General features: G+C 47.9%; 3 protein-coding genes and 1 pseudogene across 3 annotated transcripts; all 4 read left to right on the forward strand.

The window, feature by feature from the left end:
* The first annotated feature begins 1,644 nt into the window (after positions 1–1,644).
* On the forward strand, positions 1,645–5,292 carry LOC134759085 (putative ubiquitin carboxyl-terminal hydrolase 17-like protein 23). The gene is given in 3 exon segments (XM_063709231.1): positions 1,645–1,978; positions 1,980–2,485; positions 5,211–5,292. Coding segments are annotated over 3 exon segments (639 nt in total). The 5' UTR covers positions 1,645–1,927.
* Positions 5,293–6,392: 1,100 nt separating this feature from the next.
* On the forward strand, positions 6,393–8,275 carry LOC134758992 (ubiquitin carboxyl-terminal hydrolase 17-like protein 22; annotated as a pseudogene).
* Positions 8,276–16,168: 7,893 nt separating this feature from the next.
* On the forward strand, positions 16,169–17,761 carry LOC134758993 (ubiquitin carboxyl-terminal hydrolase 17-like protein 22). Its single transcript, XM_063708966.1, has one exon. The coding sequence runs from the start codon at positions 16,169–16,171 to the stop codon at positions 17,759–17,761; it is 1,593 nt and encodes a 530-aa protein (XP_063565036.1).
* Positions 17,762–20,635: 2,874 nt separating this feature from the next.
* LOC129524393 (putative ubiquitin carboxyl-terminal hydrolase 17-like protein 23) lies at positions 20,636–24,284 on the forward strand. The gene is given in 3 exon segments (XM_063709232.1): positions 20,636–20,969; positions 20,971–21,476; positions 24,203–24,284. Coding segments are annotated over 3 exon segments (639 nt in total). The 5' UTR covers positions 20,636–20,918.
* The last annotated feature ends 244 nt before the right edge of the window (positions 24,285–24,528 follow it).

Below are 24,528 nucleotides of genomic sequence, written 5' to 3' on the forward strand. Positions count from 1 at the left end.
ACACCGATGCCCAGGTCCCAGCTCCAAGAATAAGACCCTCCAGCGTCTTGTGTGAAGCCACGGCATCTGGATTGCTCATGCTTCTGGGGATCATTCTCCTGAAAATGGTGGCTCCTTTCTCCCTGTGGAGCACCTTTCTAAGCAGTGCCCTTTCTTCACCCAGGACACTTTACATCAGGCACAGGAAGCCTTCTGATGGAGCACACCTGGCCCATGAAAACTAAAGGGAAAGAAAAGGGGCCAAAGGTCACAGTCCTCTCATTCCACCATTCTCCTTAAAATCATCCTAATTTCATGGGCCCTGAGGCCACGGCTGTCTCTTTACACCTCGAGGCCTTGGCGCCGGGCCTCAATTCTGTCCTGTTGTTTACTGTCTAAGACATTATGGGAAAATCCCTAGAGCCAGGATCTTCATTCCTGGTAAGCCAGAGAGCCTGGAGACACACCCAAATTCTGTCCCTCTTAGTTCAGGGAACATGTCCATCTTCGTCAGCTTTAAAAGTTTTGCACCAAATGTGTTAACTGCAGTTGCACCATACCATGCGTAACTGGAAATGGAGGCAACATCTCAGATCCTGAACAATTGATGCGAGAATCCAGGACACACGCCTTATTTTTGCCTTTTCCCACTGAAACAAAGGCCAGTATTAACAATGTTAAGCTATCCTCGGTTTCACTCCCTGCTTTTAAATCTCTCCGGTGTCTGCTTCTTGAGACAGGGCCTCACACCCGTCACCCGGGCTTTTTGACGGTGCAGTTTTCGGTGTTTGCTTTTGTCAAATTTAGAACTTTTCATTTCATCTCTATCCAATGTTGATCCATTATCACATACGTATGAAAATATTATCACCCATGCTGTGAGACACGTTGTTGTTATTTTCAACAATTCTTTAATAAACCAAAGGTCATACTTGGGATACCTTGTGATTTCTCAAATTTTTTGTTTCATGTTTTCTTAAACTGCCGTCGCACGTCCGAAACCACACACTATACAATGTCATGACCATCTCTCTTTTCTGGCAAACATAAATTTGCGGAATGTCATCAATTAGTCTCTCGGTGATTGCATGATTTCCCCAAAGTCTTTCACACTCTACATTGTGCACTGAGTATCTCTTCAAACTTCAGTGCATGTTTCTACCATTGATGCTTTCTTATTTGGCAATCTAGCTTCCACAAGAGCATTTCATGCAAAGACTGGTCTTGTTCTCCACTGGCAGGTAATTTCACTCTTATAGAGAATCAATAGGCTGAACGAGGAAAGGTTATCGCTGGAATGGACTGTTTGATTCCACGGATCTCTCCTTTCTCATTAAGGAAGAAATACACTGTGCTAATTACTATAGTTCATTGACTATTCTCAGGTCAGAAAGCGCACTTCCGACTTCTTGTCCTTCCATCGCTGAGAGGATGATGGTATCTGCCAAAAGCACATACTTGGAAGTACACCCCGGCACAAACACACACACACGCACACGCACGCCCACGCACACACACACACACACACACACAAACACACACGTAGGTTTCATAGGTAAAGATTTCTTCCCTGACATTGTTTTACCTAAAATAAGGCAACTGTGTGGCCACTCCCAACCCGGTTACACTCATGTTACATGTGCCTATCAGCCTGAGGAGTAATTTGATTCAGGTGTTCTAGAAGTCATGATGTGGGCTGTGCCTGTTGAATTCCCAGCGATGCAAGGGGACACACCCTGTGACTCATTCCTTAATTGAGTGCTGATATTTGATTGGTTTATGGAGCACCTGATGGGTGGGTGGGGTGTTCGCGGTTGGTGGGGGTGAGTTCTATAAGGGCTGATGCGGCCAGAGAGCTCGTCATTTGAAGACTCTCTCGGAAGAGATAGCGTCTTTCTGCAACCTGCGGTCCCAGCAGAAAAACCTTGTGATCCTTGTTCCAGGCGACATGGAGGACGACTCACTCTACTTGGGAGGTGAGTGGCAGTTCAACCACTTTTCAAAACTCAAAACTCACATCTTCTCGGCCAGATGCAGCTTTTGCTGAAATCCAGCGGACTTCTCTCCCTGAGAAGTCACCACTCTCATGTGAGACCCGTGTCGACTTCTGTGATGATTTGGCTCCTGTGGCAAGACAGCTTGCTCCCAGGGAGAAGCTTCCTCTGAGTAGCAGGAGACCTGCTGCGGTGGGGGCTGGGCTCCAGAATATGGGAAATACCTGCTACGTGAACGCTTCCCTGCAGTGCCTGACATACACACCGCCCCTTGCCAACTACATGCTGTCCCGGGAGCACTCTCAAACGTGTCATCGTCACAAGGGCTGCATGCTCTGTACTATGCAAGCTCACATCACACGGGCCCTCTACCGTCCTGGCCATGTCATCCAGCCCTCACAGGCATTGGCTGCTGGCTTCCATAGAGGCAAGCAGGAAGATGCCCATGAATTTCTCATGTTCACTGTGGATGCCATGAAAAAGGCATGCCTTCCCGGGCACAAGCAGGTAGATCATCACTCCAAGGACACCACCCTCATCCACCAAATATTTGGAGGGTACTGGAGATCTCAAATCAAGTGTCTCCACTGCCACGGCATTTCAGACACCTTTGACCCTTACCTGGACATCGCCCTGGATATCCAGGCAGCTCAGAGTGTCAAGCAAGCTTTGGAACTGTTGGTGAAGCCCGAAGAACTCAATGGAGAGAATGCCTATCATTGTGCTCTTTGTCTCGAGAAGGCGCCTGCCTCCAAGACGTTAACTTTACACACTTCTGCCAAGGTCCTCATCCTTGTATTGAAGAGATTCTCCGATGTCACAGGCAACAAACTTGCCAAGAATGTGCAATATCCTGAGTGCCTTGACATGCAGCCATACATGTCTCAGCAGAACACAGGACCTCTTGTCTATGTCCTCTATGCTGTGCTGGTCCACGCTGGGTGGAGTTGTCACAACGGACATTACTTCTCTTATGTCAAAGCTCAAGAAGGCCAGTGGTATAAAATGGATGATGCCGAAGTCACTGCCTCTGGCATCACTTCTGCCCTGAGTCAACAGGCCTATGTCCTCTTTTACATCCAGAAGAGTGAATGGGAAAGACACAGTGAGAGTGTGTCAAGAGGCAGGGAACCAAGAGCCCTTGGCGCTGAAGACACAGACAGGCGAGCAACGCAAGGAGAGCTCAAGAGAGACCACCCTGCCTCCAGGTACCCGAGTTGGACGCGCACTTGGTGGAAAGAGACACTCAGGAAAGCACCCTAGACCACTGGAAATTCCTCCAAGAGCAAAACAAAACGAAGCCTGAGTTCAACGTCAGAAAAGTCGAAGGTACATTGCCTCCCAACGTACATGTGATTCGTCAATCAAAATACAAGTGTGGGATGAAAAACCATCATCCTGAACAGCAAAGCTCCCTGCGAAACCTCTCTTCGACGAACCCGACAGATCAGGAGTCGATGAACACAGGCACACTCGCTTCTCTGCAAGGGACGACCAGGAGATCCAAAGGGAAGAACAAACACAGCAAGAGGGCTCTGCTTGTGTGCCAGTGATCTCAGTTTCAGCGCAGACCCACACGTAGGGGAGCACACACACACACACACACACACAAACAGAAGTACACCCACAAGCTTGCACGGAAACACACACACACCCACACAAACACGAACACCGTCAATCCTAAATAAAATGAGGAGGAGCCCAAGATTCTGTCTCTACAACAGGGACAACTGGATAGTGATGGCTGTGTCTCAGGATGAGCCCACACATGGGAAACATCAAGTTTTGGGGTGGTGAGTCTTCCGAACCTCTGGAGGGACTGTCTGTGTGTCTGTGTTCATGGTAGATGACATTCAGTGTGTATTTCTGAATATGACCTATTGACGTGTAGGTTTACGTGTGAGGTTATTGCAGGAGACAGGGTTTACTATTTTCTCTTGGGGTGTGTTTCATTCGTCAGTTGTTGGTCGGCAAGAGAAGGTGAAATTTTGCTCATGTGGGACATCCGTGGATCATTCTCGCCAGCTTGAATGGTGGAAACTGGAATTCAATTGGAAGATAGGAACGGTGCTCTTCTTTCTTACCCTGGCTCGCCCATTTTAGTTTGGTTTCTGAATGGACCTCAGACGCCCTGGGACTTGTGCTCTTGCTGGAACCCACATAACGCCGGAAACAGACAGACCGACTTGCCTGTTTCACGGTGTCCACTTCCAATGAGTCGAAACAGAAAATTTTCCCACTGGCATGGAAGTCATTGGGAACAAAGTCTTATTGATAATAAAGGAAATCCAACACTGGAGTGTGTGTACTCAACTAAAATACATTCAGTCAGCCCTGAAATAAATCTCATTTGGTGTGTTTAAAAACGGCATATGTGCAGATTCCAGGTCATTCGTCCAGCTGCGAAAGCTGCATCTCTGAAGCACAGACCCTGTCCTGCAATCAGACTTATTTATCCGACATGGTGTTCCTGTGGAAATAATTGTGGGAAATGGTCCCTTCCTTTTCTGTATTTGCTGATTAGATTTCATGGTCCCTTTCTTGCTAGGTGCAGTGATCAAAGTTGACCAACCCCTGAGGAAAGCTGTCCAGGACACAACTCAGGGCTCCGTAGAACCACAGAATCTTGGGCGCAACCCTCCTCAAGCACCCAAATGTGCATACGAACAGGGTCTGTGTGTGACGTGTGTGAAAACTACAGTCTGATGAACATGACTCCCAGAAGGGTTATCGATTGGGCTCCCCTCAAAATCAGTTATGAGCATTAAAGAACACCGATGCCCAGGTCCCAGCTCCAAGAATAAGACCCTCCAGCGTCTTGTGTGAAGCCACGGCATCTGGATTGCTCATGCTTCTGGGGATCATTCTCCTGAAAATGGTGGATCCTTTCTCCCTGTGGAGCACCTTTCTAAGCAGTGCCCTTTCTTCACCCAGGACACTTTACATCAGGCACAGGAAGCCTTCTGATGGAGCACACCTGGCCCATGAAAAGTAAAGGGAAAGAAAAGGGGCCAAAGGTCACAGTCCTCTCATTCCACCATTCTCCTTAAAATCATCCTAATTTCATGGGCCCTGAGGCCACGGCTGTCTCTTTACACCTCGAGGCCTTGGCGCCGGGCCTCAATTCTGTCCTGTTGTTTACTGTCTAAGACATTATGGGAAAATCCCTAGAGCCAGGATCTTCATTCCTGGTAAGCCAGAGAGCCTGGAGACACACCCAAATTCTGTCCCTCTTAGTTCAGGGAACATGTCCATCTTCGTCAGCTTTAAAAGTTTTGCACCAAATGTGTTAACTGCAGTTGCACCATACCATGCGTAACTGGAAATGGAGGCAACATCTCAGATCCTGAACAATTGATGCGAGAATCCAGGACACACGCCTTATTTTTGCCTTTTCCCACGGAAACAAAGGCCAGTATTAACAATGTTAAGCTATCCTCGGTTTCACTCCCTGCTTTTAAATCTCTCCGGTGTCTGCTTCTTGAGACAGGGCCTCACACCCGTCACCCGGGCTTTTTGACGGTGCAGTTTTCGGTGTTTGCTTTTGTCAAATTTAGAACTTTTCATTTCATCTCTATCCAATGTTGATCCATTATCACATACGTATGAAAATATTATCACCCATGCTGTGAGACACGTTGTTGTTATTTTCAACAATTCTTTAATAAACCAAAGGTCATACTTGGGATACCTTGTGATTTCTCAAATTTTTTGTTTCATGTTTTCTTAAACTGCCGTCGCACGTCCGAAACCACACACTATACAATGTCATGACCATCTCTCTTTTCTGGCAAACATAAATTTGCGGAATGTCATCAATTAGTCTCTCGGTGATTGCATGATTTCCCCAAAGTCTTTCACACTCTACATTGTGCACTGAGTATCTCTTCAAACTTCAGTGCATGTTTCTACCATTGATGCTTTCTTATTTGGCAATCTAGCTTCCACAAGAGCATTTCATGCAAAGACTGGTCTTGTTCTCCACTGGCAGGTAATTTCACTCTTATAGAGAATCAATAGGCTGAACGAGGAAACGTTATCGCTGGAATGGACTGTTTGATTCCACGGATCTCTCCTTTCTCATTAAGGAAGAAATACACTGTGCTAATTACTATACTTCATTGACTATTCTCAGGTCAGAAAGCGCACTTCCGACTTCTTGTCCTTCCATCGCTGAGAGGATGATGGTATCTGCCAAAAGCACATACTTGGAAGTACACCCCGGCACAAACACACACACACGCACACGCACGCCCACGCACACACACACACACACACACACACAAACACACACGTAGGTTTCATAGGTAAAGATTTCTTCCCTGACATTGTTTTACCTAAAATAAGGCAACTGTGTGGCCACTGTCCCAACCCGGTTACACTCATGTTACATGTGCCTATCAGCCTGAGGAGTAATTTGATTCAGGTGTTCTAGAAGTCATGATGTGGGCTGTGCCTGTTGAATTCCCAGCGATGCAAGGGGACACACCCTGTGACTCATTCCTTAATTGAGTGCTGATATTTGATTGGTTTATGGAGCACCTGATGGGTGGGTGGGGTGTTCGCGGTTGGTGGGGGTGAGTTCTATAAGGGCTGATGCGGCCAGAGAGCTCGTCATTTGAAGACTCTCTCGGAAGAGATAGCGTCTTTCTGCAACCTGCGGTCCCAGCAGAAAAACCTTGTGATCCTTGTTCCAGGCGACATGGAGGACGACTCACTCTACTTGGGAGGTGAGTGGCAGTTCAACCACTTTTCAAAACTCAAAACTCACATCTTCTCGGCCAGATGCAGCTTTTGCTGAAATCCAGCGGACTTCTCTCCCTGAGAAGTCACCACTCTCATGTGAGACCCGTGTCGACTTCTGTGATGATTTGGCTCCTGTGGCAAGACAGCTTGCTCCCAGGGAGAAGCTTCCTCTGAGTAGCAGGAGACCTGCTGCGGTGGGGGCTGGGCTCCAGAATATGGGAAATACCTGCTACGTGAACGCTTCCCTGCAGTGCCTGACATACACACCGCCCCTTGCCAACTACATGCTGTCCCGGGAGCACTCTCAAACGTGTCATCGTCACAAGGGCTGCATGCTCTGTACTATGCAAGCTCACATCACACGGGCCCTCTACCGTCCTGGCCATGTCATCCAGCCCTCACAGGCATTGGCTGCTGGCTTCCATAGAGGCAAGCAGGAAGATGCCCATGAATTTCTCATGTTCACTGTGGATGCCATGAAAAAGGCATGCCTTCCCGGGCACAAGCAGGTAGATCATCACTCCAAGGACACCACCCTCATCCACCAAATATTTGGAGGGTACTGGAGATCTCAAATCAAGTGTCTCCACTGCCACGGCATTTCAGACACCTTTGACCCTTACCTGGACATCGCCCTGGATATCCAGGCAGCTCAGAGTGTCAAGCAAGCTTTGGAACAGTTGGTGAAGCCCGAAGAACTCAATGGAGAGAATGCCTATCATTGTGCTCTTTGTCTCCAGAAGGCGCCTGCCTCCAAGACGTTAACTTTACACACTTCTGCCAAGGTCCTCATCCTTGTATTGAAGAGATTCTCCGATGTCACAGGCAACAAACTTGCCAAGAATGTGCAATATCCTGAGTGCCTTGACATGCAGCCATACATGTCTCAGCAGAACACAGGACCTCTTGTCTATGTCCTCTATGCTGTGCTGGTCCACGCTGGGTGGAGTTGTCACAACGGACATTACTTCTCTTATGTCAAAGCTCAAGAAGGCCAGTGGTATAAAATGGATGATGCCGAAGTCACTGCCTCTGGCATCACTTCTGCCCTGAGTCAACAGGCCTATGTCCTCTTTTACATCCAGAAGAGTGAATGGGAAAGACACAGTGAGAGTGTGTCAAGAGGCAGGGAACCAAGAGCCCTTGGCGCTGAAGACACAGACAGGCGAGCAACGCAAGGAGAGCTCAAGAGAGACCACCCCTGCCTCCAGGTACCCGAGTTGGGCGAGCACTTGGTGGAAAGAGACACTCAGGAAAGCACCCTAGACCACTGGAAATTCCTCCAAGAGCAAAACAAAACGAAGCCTGAGTTCAACGTCAGAAAAGTCGAAGGTACCTTGCCTCCCAACGTACTTGTGATTCATCAATCAAAATACAAGTGTGGGATGAAAAACCATCATCCTGAACAGCAAAGCTCCCTGCTAAACCTCTCTTCGACGAACCCGACAGATCAGGAGTGCATGAACATGGGCACACTCGCTTCTCTGCAAGGGACGACCAGGAGATCCAAAGGGAAGAACAAACACAGCAAGAGGGCTCTGCTTGTGTGCCAGTGATCTCAGTTGAATTGCCGACCCACACGTAGGGGTGCACACGCACACACACACACACACACACACAAACAGAAGTACACCCACAAGCGCGCACGGAAACACAAACACACCCACACAAACACGAACACCGTCAATCCTACATAAAGTCATGAGGAGCCCAAGATTCTGTCTCTACAACAGGGACAACTGGATACTGATGGCTGCGTCTCAGGATGAGCCCACACCTGGGAAACATCAAGTTTTGGGGTGGTGAGTCTTCCGAACCTCTGGAGGGACTGTCTGTGTGTCTGTGTTCATGGTAGATGACATTCAGTGTGTATTTCTGAATATGACCTATTGACGTGTAGGTTTACGTGTGAGGTTATTGCAGGAGACAGGGTTTACTATTTTCTCTTGGGGTGTGTTTCATTCGTCAGTTGTTGGTCGGCAAGAGAAGGTGAAATTTTGCCCATGTGGGACATCCGTGGATCATTCTCGCCACCTTGAATGGTGGAAACTGGAATTCAATTGGAAGACAGGAACGATGCTCTTCTTTCTTACCCTGGCTCGCCCATTTTAGTTTGGTTTCTGAATGGACCTCAGACGCCCTGGGACTTGTGCTCTTGCTGGAACCCACATAACGCCGGAAACAGACAGACCGACTTGCCTGTTTCACGGTGTCCACTTCCAATGAGTCGAAACAGAAAATTTTCCCACTGGCATGGAAGTCATTTGGAACAATGTCTTATTGATAATAAAGGAAATGCAACACTGGAGTGTGTGTACTCAACTAAAATACATTCAGTCAGCCCTGAAATAAATCTCATTTGGTGTGTTTAAAAACGGCATATGTGCAGATTCCAGGTCATTCGTCCAGCTGCAAAAGCTGCATCTCTGAAGCACAGACCCTGTCCTGCAATCAGACTTACTTATCCGACATGGTGTTCCTGTGGAACTAATTGTGGGAAATGGTCCCTTCCTTTTCTGTATTTGCTGATTAGATTTCATGGTCCCTTTCTTGCTAGGTGCAGTGATCAAAGTTGACCAACCCCTGAGGAAAGCTGTCCAGGACACAACTCAGGGCTCCGTAGAACCACAGAATCTTGGGCGCAACCCTGCTCAAGCACCCAAATGTGCATACGAACAGGGTCTGTGTGTGACGTGTGTGAAAACTACAGTCTGATGAACATGACTCCCAGAAGGGTTATCGATTGGGCTCCCCTCAAAATCAGTTATGAGCATTAAAGAACACCGATGCCCAGGTCCCAGCTCCAAGAATAAGACCCTCCAGCGTCTTGTGTGAAGCCACGGCATCTGGATTGCTCATGCTTCTGGGGATCATTCTCCTGAAAATGGTGGCTCCTTTCTCCCTGTGGAGCACCTTTCTAAGCAGTGCCCTTTCTTCACCCAGGACACTTTACATCAGGCACAGGAAGCCTTCTGATGGAGCACACCTGGCCCATGAAAACTAAAGGGAAAGAAAAGGGGCCAAAGGTCACAGTCCTCTCATTCCACCATTCTCCTTAAAATCATCCTAATTTCATGGGCCCTGAGGCCACGGCTGTCTCTTTACACCTCGAGGCCTTGGCGCCGGGCCTCAATTCTGTCCTGTTGCTTACTGTCTAAGACATTATGGGGAAATCCCTAGAGCCAGGATCTTCATTCCTGGTAAGCCAGAGAGCCTGGAGACACACCCAAATTCTGTCCCTCTTAGTTCAGGGAACATGTCCATTTTCGTCAGCATTAAAAGTTTTGCACCAAATGTGCTAACTGCAGTTCCACCATACCATGCGTAACTGGAAATGGAGGCAACATCTCAGATCCTGAACAATTGATGCGAGAATCCAGGACACACACGGCTTATTTTTGCCTTTTCCCACTGAAACAAGGGCCAGTATTAACAATGTTAAGCTATCCTCGGTTTCACTCCCTGCTTTTAAATCTCTCCGGTGTTTGCTTCTTGAGACAGGGCCTCACACCCGTCACCCGGGCTTTTTGACGGTGCAGTTTTCGGTGTTTGCTTTTGTCAAATTTAGAACTTTTCATTTCATCTCTATCCAATGTTGATCCATTATCACATACGTATGAAAATATTATCACCCATGATGTGAGACACGTTGTTGTTATTTTCGTCAATTCTTTAATAAACCAAAGGTCATACTTGGGATACCTTGTGATTTCTCAAATTTTTTGTTTCATGATTTCTTAAACTGCCGTCGCACGTCCGAAACCACACACTATACAATGTCATGACCATCTCTCTTTTCTGGCAAACATAAATTTGCGGAATGTCATCAATTAGTCTCTCGGTGATTGCATGATTTCCCCAAAGTCTTTCACACTCTACATCGTGCACTGAGTATCTCTTCAAACTTCAGTGCATGTTTCTACCATTGATGCTTTCTTATTTGGCAATCTAGCTTCCACAAGAGCATTTCATGCAAAGACTGGTCTTGTTCTCCACTGGCAGGTAATTTCACTCTTATAGAGAATCAATAGGCTGAACGTGGAAAGGTTATCGCTGGAATGGACTGTTTGATTCCACGGATCTCTCCTTTCTTATTAAGGAAGAAATACACTGTGCTAATTACTATACTTCATTGACTATTCTCAGGTCAGAAAGCGCACTTCCGACTTCTTGTCCTTCCATCGCTGAGAGGATGATGGTATCTGCCAAAAGCACATACTTGGAAGTACATCCCGGCACAAACACACACACACGCACACGCACGCACACGCACACACACACACACACACAAACACACACATAGGTTTCATAGGTAAAGATTTCTCCCCTGACATTGTTTTACCTAAAATAAGGCAACTGTGTGGCCACTGTCCCAACCCGGTTACACTCATGTTACATGTGCCTATCAGCCTGAGGAGTAATTTGATTCAGGTGTTCTAGAAGTCATGATGTGGGCTGTGCCTGTTGAATTCCCAGCGATGCAAGGGGACACACCCTGTGACTCATTCCTTAATTGAGTGCTGATATTTGATTGGTTTATGGAGCACCTGATGGGTGGGTGGGGTGTTCGCGGTTGGTGGGGGTGAGTTCTATAAGGGCTGATGCGGCCAGAGAGCTCGTCATTTGAAGACTCTCTCGGAAGAGATAGCGTCTTTCTGCAACCTGCGGTCCCAGCAGAAAAACCTTGTGATCCTTGTTCCAGGCGACATGGAGGACGACTCACTCTGCTCGGGAGGTGAGTGGCAGTTCAACCACTTTTCAAAACTCACATCTTCTCGGCCAGATGCAGCTTTTGCTGAAATCCAGCGGACTTCTCTCCCTGAGAAGTCACCACTCTCATGTGAGACCCGTGTCGACTTCTGTGATGATTTGGCTCCTGTGGCAAGACAGCTTGCTCCCAGGGAGAAGCTTCCTCTGAGTAGCAGGAGACCTGCTGCGGTGGGGGCTGGGCTCCAGAATATGGGAAATACCTGCTACGTGAACGCTTCCCTGCAGTGCCTGACATACACACCGCCCCTTGCCAACTACATGCTGTCCCGGGAGCACTCTCAAACGTGTCATCGTCACAAGGGCTGCATGCTCTGTACTATGCAAGCTCACATCACACGGGCCCTCTACCGTCCTGGCCATGTCATCCAGCCCTCACAGGCATTGGCTGCTGGCTTCCATAGAGGCAAGCAGGAAGATGCCCATGAATTTCTCATGTTCACTGTGGATGCCATGAAAAAGGCATGCCTTCCCGGGCACAAGCAGGTAGATCATCACTCCAAGGACACCACCCTCATCCACCAAATATTTGGAGGGTACTGGAGATCTCAAATCAAGTGTCTCCACTGCCACGGCATTTCAGACACCTTTGACCCTTACCTGGACATCGCCCTGGATATCCAGGCAGCTCAGAGTGTCAAGCAAGCTTTGGAACAGTTGGTGAAGCCCGAAGAACTCAATGGAGAGAATGCCTATCATTGTGCTCTTTGTCTCCAGAAGGCGCCTGCCTCCAAGACGTTAACTTTACACACTTCTGCCAAGGTCCTCATCCTTGTATTGAAGAGATTCTCCGATGTCACAGGCAACAAACTTGCCAAGAATGTGCAATATCCTGAGTGCCTTGACATGCAGCCATACATGTCTCAGCAGAACACAGGACCTCTTGTCTATGTCCTCTATGCTGTGCTGGTCCACGCTGGGTGGAGTTGTCACAACGGACATTACTTCTCTTATGTCAAAGCTCAAGAAGGCCAGTGGTATAAAATGGATGATGCCGAAGTCACTGCCTCTGGCATCACTTCTGCCCTGAGTCAACAGGCCTATGTCCTCTTTTACATCCAGAAGAGTGAATGGGAAAGACACAGTGAGAGTGTGTCAAGAGGCAGGGAACCAAGAGCCCTTGGCGCTGAAGACACAGACAGGCGAGCAACGCAAGGAGAGCTCAAGAGAGACCACCCCTGCCTCCAGGTACCCGAGTTGGGCGAGCACTTGGTGGAAAGAGACACTCAGGAAAGCACCCTAGACCACTGGAAATTCCTCCAAGAGCAAAACAAAACGAAGCCTGAGTTCAACGTCAGAAAAGTCGAAGGTACCTTGCCTCCCAACGTACTTGTGATTCACCAATCAAAATACAAGTGTGGGATGAAAAACCATCATCCTGAACAGCAAAGCTCCCTGCTAAACCTCTCTTCGACGAACCCGACAGATCAGGAGTGCATGAACATGGGCACACTCGCTTCTCTGCAAGGGACGACCAGGAGATCCAAAGGGAAGAACAAACACAGCAAGAGGGCTCTGCTTGTGTGCCAGTGATCTCAGTTGAAGTGCCGACCCACACGTAGGGGTGCACACGCACACACACACACACACACACAAACAGAAGTACACCCACAAGCGCGCACGGAAACACAAACACACCCACACAAACACGAACACCGTCAATCCTACATAAAGTCATGAGGAGCCCAAGATTCTGTCTCTACAACAGGGACAACTGGATACTGATGGCTGCGTCTCAGGATGAGCCCACACCTGGGAAACATCAAGTTTTGGGGTGGTGAGTCTTCCGAACCTCTGGAGGGACTGTCTGTGTGTCTGTGTTCATGGTAGATGACATTCAGTGTGTATTTCTGAATATGACCTATTGACGTGTAGGTTTACGTGTGAGGTTATTGCAGGAGACAGGGTTTACTATTTTCTCTTGGGGTGTGTTTCATTCGTCAGTTGTTGGTCGGCAAGAGAAGGTGAAATTTTGCCCATGTGGGACATCCGTGGATCATTCTCGCCACCTTGAATGGTGGAAACTGGAATTCAATTGGAAGATAGGAACGATGCTCTTCTTTCTTACCCTGGCTCGCCCATTTTAGTTTGGTTTCTGAATGGACCTCAGACGCCCTGGGACTTGTGCTCTTGCTGGAACCCACATAACGCCGGAAACAGACAGACCGACTTGCCTGTTTCACGGTGTCCACTTCCAATGAGTCGAAACAGAAAATTTTCCCACTGGCATGGAAGTCATTTGGAACAATGTCTTATTGATAATAAAGGAAATGCAACACTGGAGTGTGTGTACTCAACTAAAATACATTCAGTCAGCCCTGAAATAAATCTCATTTGGTGTGTTTAAAAACGGCATATGTGCAGATTCCAGGTCATTCGTCCAGCTGCGAAAGCTGCATCTCTGAAGCACAGACCCTGTCCTGCAATCAGACTTATTTATCCGACATGGTGTTCCTGTGGAAATAATTGTGGGAAATGGTCCCTTCCTTTTCTGTATTTGCTGATTAGATTTCATGGTCCCTTTCTTGCTAGGTGCAGTGATCAAAGTTGACCAACCCCTGAGGAAAGCTGTCCAGGACACAACTCAGGGCTCCGTAGAACCACAGAATCTTGGGCGCAACCCTCCTCAAGCACCCAAATGTGCATACGAACAGGGTCTGTGTGTGACGTGTGTGAAAACTACAGTCTGATGAACATGACTCCCAGAAGGGTTATCGATTGGGCTCCCCTCAAAATCAGTTATGAGCATTAAAGAACACCGATGCCCAGGTCCCAGCTCCAAGAATAAGACCCTCCAGCGTCTTGTGTGAAGCCACGGCATCTGGATTGCTCATGCTTCTGGGGATCATTCTCCTGAAAATGGTGGCTCCTTTCTCCCTGTGGAGCACCTTTCTAAGCAGTGCCCTTTCTTCACCCAGGACACTTTACATCAGGCACAGGAAGCCTTCTGATGGAGCACACCTGGCCCATGAAAAGTAAAGGGAAAGAAAAGGGGCCAAAGGTCACAGTCCTCTCATTCCACCATTCTCCTTAAAATCATCCTAATTTCATGGGCCCTGAGGCCACGGCTGTCTCTTTACACCTCGAGGCCTTGGCGCCGGGCCTCAATAATGTCCTGTTGCTTACTGTCTAAGACATTATGGGGAAATCCCTAGAGCCAGGATCTTCATTCCTGGTAAGCCAGAGAGCCTGGAGACACACCCAAATTCTGTCCCTCTTAGTTCAGGGAACATGTCCATTTTCGTCAGCATTAAAAGTTTTGCACCAAATGTGCTAACTGCAGTTCCACCATACCATGCGTAACTGGAAATGGAGGCAACATCTCAGATCCTGAACAATTGATGCGAGAATCCAGGACACACACGGCTTATTTTTGCCTTTTCCCACTGAAACAAGGGCCAGTATTAACAATGTTAAGCTATCCTCGGTTTCACTCCCTGCTTTTAAATCTCTCCGGTGTTTGCTTCTTGAGACAGGGCCTCACACCCGTCACCCGGGCTTTTTGACGGTGCAGTTTTCGGTGTTTGCTTTTGTCAAATTTAGAACTTTTCATTTCATCTCTATCCAATGTTGATCCATTATCACATACGTATGAAAATATTATCACCCATGATGTGAGACACGTTGTTGTTATTTTCGTCAATTCTTTAATAAACCAAAGGTCATACTTGGGATACCTTGTGATTTCTCAAATTTTTTGTTTCATGATTTCTTAAACTGCCGTCGCACGTCCGAAACCACACACTATACAATGTCATGACCATCTCTCTTTTCTGGCAAACATAAATTTGCGGAATGTCATCAATTAGTCTCTCGGTGATTGCATGATTTCCCCAAAGTCTTTCACACTCTACATCGTGCACTGAGTATCTCTTCAAACTTCAGTGCATGTTTCTACCATTGATGCTTTCTTATTTGGCAATCTAGCTTCCACAAGAGCATTTCATGCAAAGACTGGTCTTGTTCTCCACTGGCAGGTAATTTCACTCTTATAGAGAATCAATAGGCTGAACGTGGAAAGGTTATCGCTGGAATGGACTGTTTGATTCCACGGATCTCTCCTTTCTTATTAAGGAAGAAATACACTGTGCTAATTACTATACTTCATTGACTATTCTCAGGTCAGAGAGCGCACTTCCGACTTCTTGTCCTTCCATCGCTGAGAGGATGATGGTATCTGCCAAAAGCACATACTTGGAAGTACATCCCGGCACAAACACACACACACGCACACGCACGCACACGCACACACACACACACACACAAACACACACATAGGTTTCATAGGTAAAGATTTCTCCCCTGACATTGTTTTACCTAAAATAAGGCAACTGTGTGGCCACTGTCCCAACCCGGTTACACTCATGTTACATGTGCCTATCAGCCTGAGGAGTAATTTGATTCAGGTGTTCTAGAAGTCATGATGTGGGCTGTGCCTGTTGAATTCCCAGCGATGCAAGGGGACACACCCTGTGACTCATTCCTTAATTGAGTGCTGATATTTGATTGGTTTATGGAGCACCTGATGGGTGGGTGGGGTGTTCGCGGTTGGTGGGGGTGAGTTCTATAAGGGCTGATGCGGCCAGAGAGCTCGTCATTTGAAGACTCTCTCGGAAGAGATAGCGTCTTTCTGCAACCTGCGGTCCCAGCAGAAAATCCTTGTGATCCTTGTTCCAGGCGACATGGAGGACGACTCACTCTACTTGGGAGGTGAGTGGCAGTTCAACCACTTTTCAAAACTCACATCTTCTTGGCCAGATGCAGCTTTTGCTGAAATCCAGCGGACTTCTCTCCCTGAGAAGTCACCACTCTCATGTGAGACCCGTGTCGACTTCTGTGATGATTTGGCTCCTGTGGCAAGACAGCTTGCTCCCAGGGAGAAGCTTCCTCTGAGTAGCAGGAGACCTGCTGCGGTGGGGGCTGGGCTCCAGAATATGGGAAATACCTGCTACGTGAACGCTTCCCTGCAGTGCCTGACATACACACCGCCCCTTGCCAACTACATGCTGTCCCGGGAGCACTCTCAAACGTGTCATCGTCACAAGGGCTGCATGCTCTGTACTATGCAAGCTCACATCACACGGGCCCTCTACCGTCCTGGCCATGTCATCCAGCCCTCACAGGCATTGGCTGCTGGCTTCCATAGAGGCAAGCAGGAAGATGCCCATGAATTTCTCATGTTCACTGTGGATGCCATGAAAAAGGCATGCCTTCCCGGGCACAAGCAGGTAGATCATCACTCCAAGGACACCACCCTCATCCACCAAATATTTGGAGGGTACTGGAGATCTCAAATCAAGTGTCTCCACTGCCACGGCATTTCAGACACCTTTGACCCTTACCTGGACATCGCCCTGGATATCCAGGCAGCTCAGAGTGTCAAGCAAGCTTTGGAACAGTTGGTGAAGCCCGAAGAACTCAATGGAGAGAATGCCTATCATTGTGCTCTTTGTCTCCAGAAGGCGCCTGCCTCCAAGACGTTAACTTTACACACTTCTGCCAAGGTCCTCATCCTTGTATTGAAGAGATTCTCCGATGTCACAGGCAACAAACTTGCCAAGAATGTGCAATATCCTGAGTGCCTTGACATGCAGCCATACATGTCTCAGCAGAACACAGGACCTCTTGTCTATGTCCTCTATGCTGTGCTGGTCCACGCTGGGTGGAGTTGTCACAACGGACATTACTTCTCTTATGTCAAAGCTCAAGAAGGCCAGTGGTATAAAATGGATGATGCCGAAGTCACTGCCTCTGGCATCACTTCTGCCCTGAGTCAACAGGCCTATGTCCTCTTTTACATCCAGAAGAGTGAATGGGAAAGACACAGTGAGAGTGTGTCAAGAGGCAGGGAACCAAGAGCCCTTGGCGCTGAAGACACAGACAGGCGAGCAACGCAAGGAGAGCTCAAGAGAGACCACCCCTGCCTCCAGGTACCCGAGTTGGACGAGCACTTGGTGGAAAGAGACACTCAGGAAAGCACCCTAGACCACTGGAAATTCCTCCAAGAGCAAAACAAAACGAAGCCTGAGTTCAACGTCAGAAAAGTCGAAGGTACCTTGCCTCCGAACGTACTTGTGATTCGTCAATCAAAATACAAGTGTGGGATGAAAAACCATCATCCTGAACAGCAAAGCTCCCTGCTAAACCTCTCTTCGACGAACCCGACAGATCAGGAGTCCATGAACACGGGCACACTCGCTTCTCTGCAAGGGACGACCAGGAGATCCAAAGGGAAGAACAAACACAGCAAGAGGGCTCTGCTTGTGTGCCAGTGATCTCAGTTGAAGTGCCGACCCACACGTAGGGGTGCACACGCACACACACACACACACACACACAAACAGAAGTACACCCACAAGCGCGCACGGAAACACAAACACACCCACACAAACACGAACACCGTCAATCCTACATAAAGTAATGAGGAGCCCAAGATTCTGTCTCTACAACAGGGACAACTGGATAGTGATGGCTGCGTCTCAGGACGAGCCCACACCTGGGAAACATCAAGTTTTGGGGTGGTGAGTCTTCCGAACCTCTGGAGGGACTGTCTGTGTGTCTGTGTTCATGGTAGATGACATTCAGTGTGTATTTCTGAATATGACCTATTGACGTGTAGGTTTACGTGTGAGGTTATTGCAGGAGACAGGGTTTACTATTTTCTCTTGGGGTGTGTTTCATTCGTCAGTTGTTGGTCGGCAAGAGAAGGTGAAATTTTGCCCATGTGGGACATCCGTGGATCATTCTCGCCACCTTGAATGGTGGAAACTGGAATTCAATTGGAAGATAGGAACGATGCTCTTCTTTCTTACCCTGGCTCGCCCATTTTAGTTTGGTTTCTGAATGGACCTCAGACGCCCTGGGACTTGTGCTCTTGCTGGAACCCACATAACGCCGGAAACAGACAGACCGACTTGCCTGTTTCACGGTGTCCACTTCCAATGAGTCGAAACAGAAAATTTTCCCACTGGCATGGAAGTCATTTGGAACAATGTCTTATTGATAATAAAGGAAATGCAACACTGGAGTGTGTGTACTCAACTAAAATACATTCAGTCAGCCCTGAAATAAATCTCATTTGGTGTGTTTAAAAACGGCATATGTGCAGATTCCCGGTCATTCGTCCAGCTGCAAAAGCTGCATCTCTGAAGCACAGACCCTGTCCTGCAATCAGACTTACTTATCCGACATGGTGTTCCTGTGGAACTAATTGTGGGAAATGGTCCCTTCCTTTTCTGTATTTGCTGATTAGATTTCATGGTCCCTTTCTTGCTAGGTGCAGTGATCAAAGTTGACCAACCCCTGAGGAAAGCTGTCCAGGACACAACTCAGGGCTCCGTAGAACCACAGAATCTTGGGCGCAACCCTGCTCAAGCACCCAAATGTGCATACGAACAGGGTCTGTGTGTGACGTGTGTGAAAACTACAGTCTGATGAACATGACTCCCAGAAGGGTTATCGATTGGGCTCCCCTCAAAATCAGTTATGAGCATTAAAGAACACCGATGCCCAGGTCCCAGCTCCAAGAATAAGACCCTCCAGCGTCTTGTGTGAAGCCACGGCATCTGGATTGCTCATGCTTCTGGGGATCATTCTCCTGAAAATGGTGGATCCTTTCTCCCTGTGGAGCACCTTTCTAAGCAGTGCCCTTTCTTCACCCAGGACACTTTACATCAGGCACAGGAAGCCTTCTGATGGAGCACACCTGGCCCATGAAAAGTAAAGGGAAAGAAAAGGGGCCAAAGGTCACAGTCCTCTCATTCCACCATTCTCCTTAAAATCATCCTAATTTCATGGGCCCTGAGGCCACGGCTGTCTCTTTACACCTCGAGGCCTTGGCGCCGGGCCTCAATTCTGTCCTGTTGTTTACTGTCTAAGACATTATGGGAAAATCCCTAGAGCCAGGATCTTCATTCCTGGTAAGCCAGAGAGCCTGGAGACACACCCAAATTCTGTCCCTCTTAGTTCAGGGAACATGTCCATCTTCGTCAGCTTTAAAAGTTTTGCACCAAATGTGTTAACTGCAGTTGCACCATACCATGCGTAACTGGAAATGGAGGCAACATCTCAGATCCTGAACAATTGATGCGAGAATCCAGGACACACGCCTTATTTTTGCCTTTTCCCACTGAAACAAAGGCCAGTATTAACAATGTTAAGCTATCCTCGGTTTCACTCCCTGCTTTTAAATCTCTCCGGTGTCTGCTTCTTGAGACAGGGCCTCACACCCGTCACCCGGGCTTTTTGACGGTGCAGTTTTCGGTGTTTTCTTTTGTCAAATTTAGAACTTTTCATTTCATCTCTATCCAATGTTGATCCATTATCACATACGTATGAAAATATTATCACCCATGCTGTGAGACACGTTGTTGTTATTTTCAACAATTCTTTAATAAACCAAAGGTCATACTTGGGATACCTTGTGATTTCTCAAATTTTTTGTTTCATGTTTTCTTAAACTGCCGTCGCACGTCCGAAACCACACACTATACAATGTCATGACCATCTCTCTTTTCTGGCAAACATAAATTTGCGGAATGTCATCAATTAGTCTCTCGGTGATTGCATGATTTCCCCAAAGTCTTTCACACTCTACATTGTGCACTGAGTATCTCTTCAAACTTCAGTGCATGTTTCTACCATTGATGCTTTCTTATTTGGCAATCTAGCTTCCACAAGAGCATTTCATGCAAAGACTGGTCTTGTTCTCCACTGGCAGGTAATTTCACTCTTATAGAGAATCAATAGGCTGAACGAGGAAAGGTTATCGCTGGAATGGACTGTTTGATTCCACGGATCTCTCCTTTCTCATTAAGGAAGAAATACACTGTGCTAATTACTATAGTTCATTGACTATTCTCAGGTCAGAAAGCGCACTTCCGACTTCTTGTCCTTCCATCGCTGAGAGGATGATGGTATCTGCCAAAAGCACATACTTGGAAGTACACCCCGGCACAAACACACACACACGCACACGCACGCCCACGCACACACACACACACACACACACACACAAACACACACGTAGGTTTCATAGGTAAAGATTTCTTCCCTGACATTGTTTTACCTAAAATAAGGCAACTGTGTGGCCACTGTCCCAACCCGGTTACACTCATGTTACATGTGCCTATCAGCCTGAGGAGTAATTTGATTCAGGTGTTCTAGAAGTCATGATGTGGGCTGTGCCTGTTGAATTCCCAGCGATGCAAGGGGACACACCCTGTGACTCATTCCTTAATTGAGTGCTGATATTTGATTGGTTTATGGAGCACCTGATGGGTGGGTGGGGTGTTCGCGGTTGGTGGGGGTGAGTTCTATAAGGGCTGATGCGGCCAGAGAGCTCGTCATTTGAAGACTCTCTCGGAAGAGATAGCGTCTTTCTGCAACCTGCGGTCCCAGCAGAAAAACCTTGTGATCCTTGTTCCAGGCGACATGGAGGACGACTCACTCTACTTGGGAGGTGAGTGGCAGTTCAACCACTTTTCAAAACTCAAAACTCACATCTTCTCGGCCAGATGCAGCTTTTGCTGAAATCCAGCGGACTTCTCTCCCTGAGAAGTCACCACTCTCATGTGAGACCCGTGTCGACTTCTGTGATGATTTGGCTCCTGTGGCAAGACAGCTTGCTCCCAGGGAGAAGCTTCCTCTGAGTAGCAGGAGACCTGCTGCGGTGGGGGCTGGGCTCCAGAATATGGGAAATACCTGCTACGTGAACGCTTCCCTGCAGTGCCTGACATACACACCGCCCCTTGCCAACTACATGCTGTCCCGGGAGCACTCTCAAACGTGTCATCGTCACAAGGGCTGCATGCTCTGTACTATGCAAGCTCACATCACACGGGCCCTCTACCGTCCTGGCCATGTCATCCAGCCCTCACAGGCATTGGCTGCTGGCTTCCATAGAGGCAAGCAGGAAGATGCCCATGAATTTCTCATGTTCACTGTGGATGCCATGAAAAAGGCATGCCTTCCCGGGCACAAGCAGGTAGATCATCACTCCAAGGACACCACCCTCATCCACCAAATATTTGGAGGGTACTGGAGATCTCAAATCAAGTGTCTCCACTGCCACGGCATTTCAGACACCTTTGACCCTTACCTGGACATCGCCCTGGATATCCAGGCAGCTCAGAGTGTCAAGCAAGCTTTGGAACAGTTGGTGAAGCCCGAAGAACTCAATGGAGAGAATGCCTATCATTGTGCTCTTTGTCTCCAGAAGGCGCCTGCCTCCAAGACGTTAACTTTACACACTTCTGCCAAGGTCCTCATCCTTGTATTGAAGAGATTCTCCGATGTCACAGACAACAAACTTGCCAAGAATGTGCAATATCCTGAGTGCCTTGACATGCAGCCATACATGTCTCAGCAGAACACAGGACCTCTTGTCTATGTCCTCTATGCTGTGCTGGTCCACGCTGGGTGGAGTTGTCACAACGGACATTACTTCTCTTATGTCAAAGCTCAAGAAGGCCAGTGGTATAAAATGGATGATGCCGAAGTCACTGCCTCTGGCATCACTTCTGCCCTGAGTCAACAGGCCTATGTCCTCTTTTACATCCAGAAGAGTGAATGGGAAAGACACAGTGAGAGTGTGTCAAGAGGCAGGGAACCAAGAGCCCTTGGCGCTGAAGACACAGACAGGCGAGCAACGCAAGGAGAGCTCAAGAGAGACCACCCCTGCCTCCAGGTACCTGAGTTGGACGCGCACTTGGTGGAAAGAGACACTCAGGAAAGCACCCTAGACCACTGGAAATTCCTCCAAGAGCAAAACAAAACGAAGCCTGAGTTCAACGTCAGAAAAGTCGAAGGTACATTGCCTCCCAACGTACATGTGATTCGTCAATCAAAATACAAGTGTGGGATGAAAAACCATCATCCTGAACAGCAAAGCTCCCTGCGAAACCTCTCTTCGACGAACCCGACAGATCAGGAGTCCATGAACACAGGCACACTCGCTTCTCTGCAAGGGACGACCAGGAGATCCAAAGGGAAGAACAAACACAGCAAGAGGGCTCTGCTTGTGTGCCAGTGATCTCAGTTTCAGCGCAGACCCACACGTAGGGGTGCACACGCACACACACACACACACAAACAGAAGTACACCCACAAGCGTGCACGGAAACACACACACACCCACACAAACACGAACACCGTCAATCCTACATAAAATAAGGAGGAGCCCAAGATTCTGTCTCTACAACAGGGACAACTGGATAGTGATGGCTGTGTCTCAGGATGAGCCCACACATGGGAAACATCAAGTTTTGGGGTGGTGAGACTTCCGAACCTCTGGAGGGACTGTCTGTGTGTCTGTGTTCATGGTAGATGACATTCAGTGTGTATTTCTGAATATGACCTATTGACGTGTAGGTTTACGTGTGAGGTTATTGCAGGAGACAGGGTTTACTATTTTCTCTTGGGGTGTGTTTCATTCGTCAGTTGTTGGTCGGCAAGAGAAGGTGAAATTTTGCTCATGTGGGACATCCGTGGATCATTCTCGCCAGCTTGAATGGTGGAAACTGGAATTCAATTGGAAGATAGGAACGGTGCTCTTCTTTCTTACCCTGGCTCGCCCATTTTAGTTTGGTTTCTGAATGGACCTCAGACGCCCTGGGACTTGTGCTCTTGCTGGAACCCACATAACGCCGGAAACAGACAGACCGACTTGCCTGTTTCACGGTGTCCACTTCCAATGAGTCGAAACAGAAAATTTTCCCACTGGCATGGAAGTCATTGGGAACAAAGTCTTATTGATAATAAAGGAAATCCAACACTGGAGTGTGTGTACTCAACTAAAATACATTCAGTCAGCCCTGAAATAAATCTCATTTGGTGTGTTTAAAAACGGCATATGTGCAGATTCCAGGTCATTCGTCCAGCTGCAAAAGCTGCATCTCTGAAGCACAGACCCTGTCCTGCAATCAGACTTATTTATCCGACATGGTGTTCCTGTGGAAATAATTGTGGGAAATGGTCCCTTCCTTTTCTGTATTTGCTGATTAGATTTCATGGTCCCTTTCTTGCTAGGTGCAGTGATCAAAGTTGACCAACCCCTGAGGAAAGCTGTCCAGGACACAACTCAGGGCTCCGTAGAACCACAGAATCTTGGGCGCAACCCTGCTCAAGCACCCAAATGTGCATACGAACAGGGTCTGTGTGTGACGTGTGTGAAAACTACAGTCTGATGAACATGACTCCCAGAAGGGTTATCGATTGGGCTCCCCTCAAAATCAGTTATGAGCATTAAAGAACACCGATGCCCAGGTCCCAGCTCCAAGAATAAGACCCTCCAGCGTCTTGTGTGAAGCCACGGCATCTGGATTGCTCATGCTTCTGGGGATCATTCTCCTGAAAATGGTGGATCCTTTCTCCCTGTGGAGCACCTTTCTAAGCAGTGCCCTTTCTTCACCCAGGACACTTTACATCAGGCACAGGAAGCCTTCTGATGGAGCACACCTGGCCCATGAAAAGTAAAGGGAAAGAAAAGGGGCCAAAGGTCACAGTCCTCTCATTCCACCATTCTCCTTAAAATCATCCTAATTTCATGGGCCCTGAGGCCACGGCTGTCTCTTTACACCTCGAGGCCTTGGCGCCGGGCCTCAATTCTGTCCTGTTGTTTACTGTCTAAGACATTATGGGGAAATCCCTAGAGCCAGGATCTTCATTCCTGGTAAGCCAGAGAGCCTGGAGACACACCCAAATTCTGTCCCTCTTAGTTCAGGGAACATGTCCATCTTCGTCAGCTTTAAAAGTTTTGCACCAAATGTGTTAACTGCAGTTGCACCATACCATGCGTAACTGGAAATGGAGGCAACATCTCAGATCCTGAACAATTGATGCGAGAATCCAGGACACACGCCTTATTTTTGCCTTTTCCCACTGAAACAAAGGCCAGTATTAACAATGTTAAGCTATCCTCGGTTTCACTCCCTGCTTTTAAATCTCTCCGGTGTCTGCTTCTTGAGACAGGGCCTCACACCCGTCACCCGGGCTTTTTGACGGTGCAGTTTTCGGTGTTTGCTTTTGTCAAATTTAGAACTTT

This window comes from Gorilla gorilla, chromosome 7 (genome assembly GCF_029281585.2).
Source record: "Gorilla gorilla gorilla isolate KB3781 chromosome 7, NHGRI_mGorGor1-v2.1_pri, whole genome shotgun sequence".
NCBI classification, from domain to species: Eukaryota; Metazoa; Chordata; class Mammalia; order Primates; family Hominidae; genus Gorilla; species Gorilla gorilla.

Excerpts from the sequence above, each read along its gene's own strand:
- LOC134758993 (XM_063708966.1), top strand. The coding sequence starts at position 16,169 with ATGGAGGACGACTCACTCTACTTGGGAGGTGAGTGGCAGTTCAACCAC.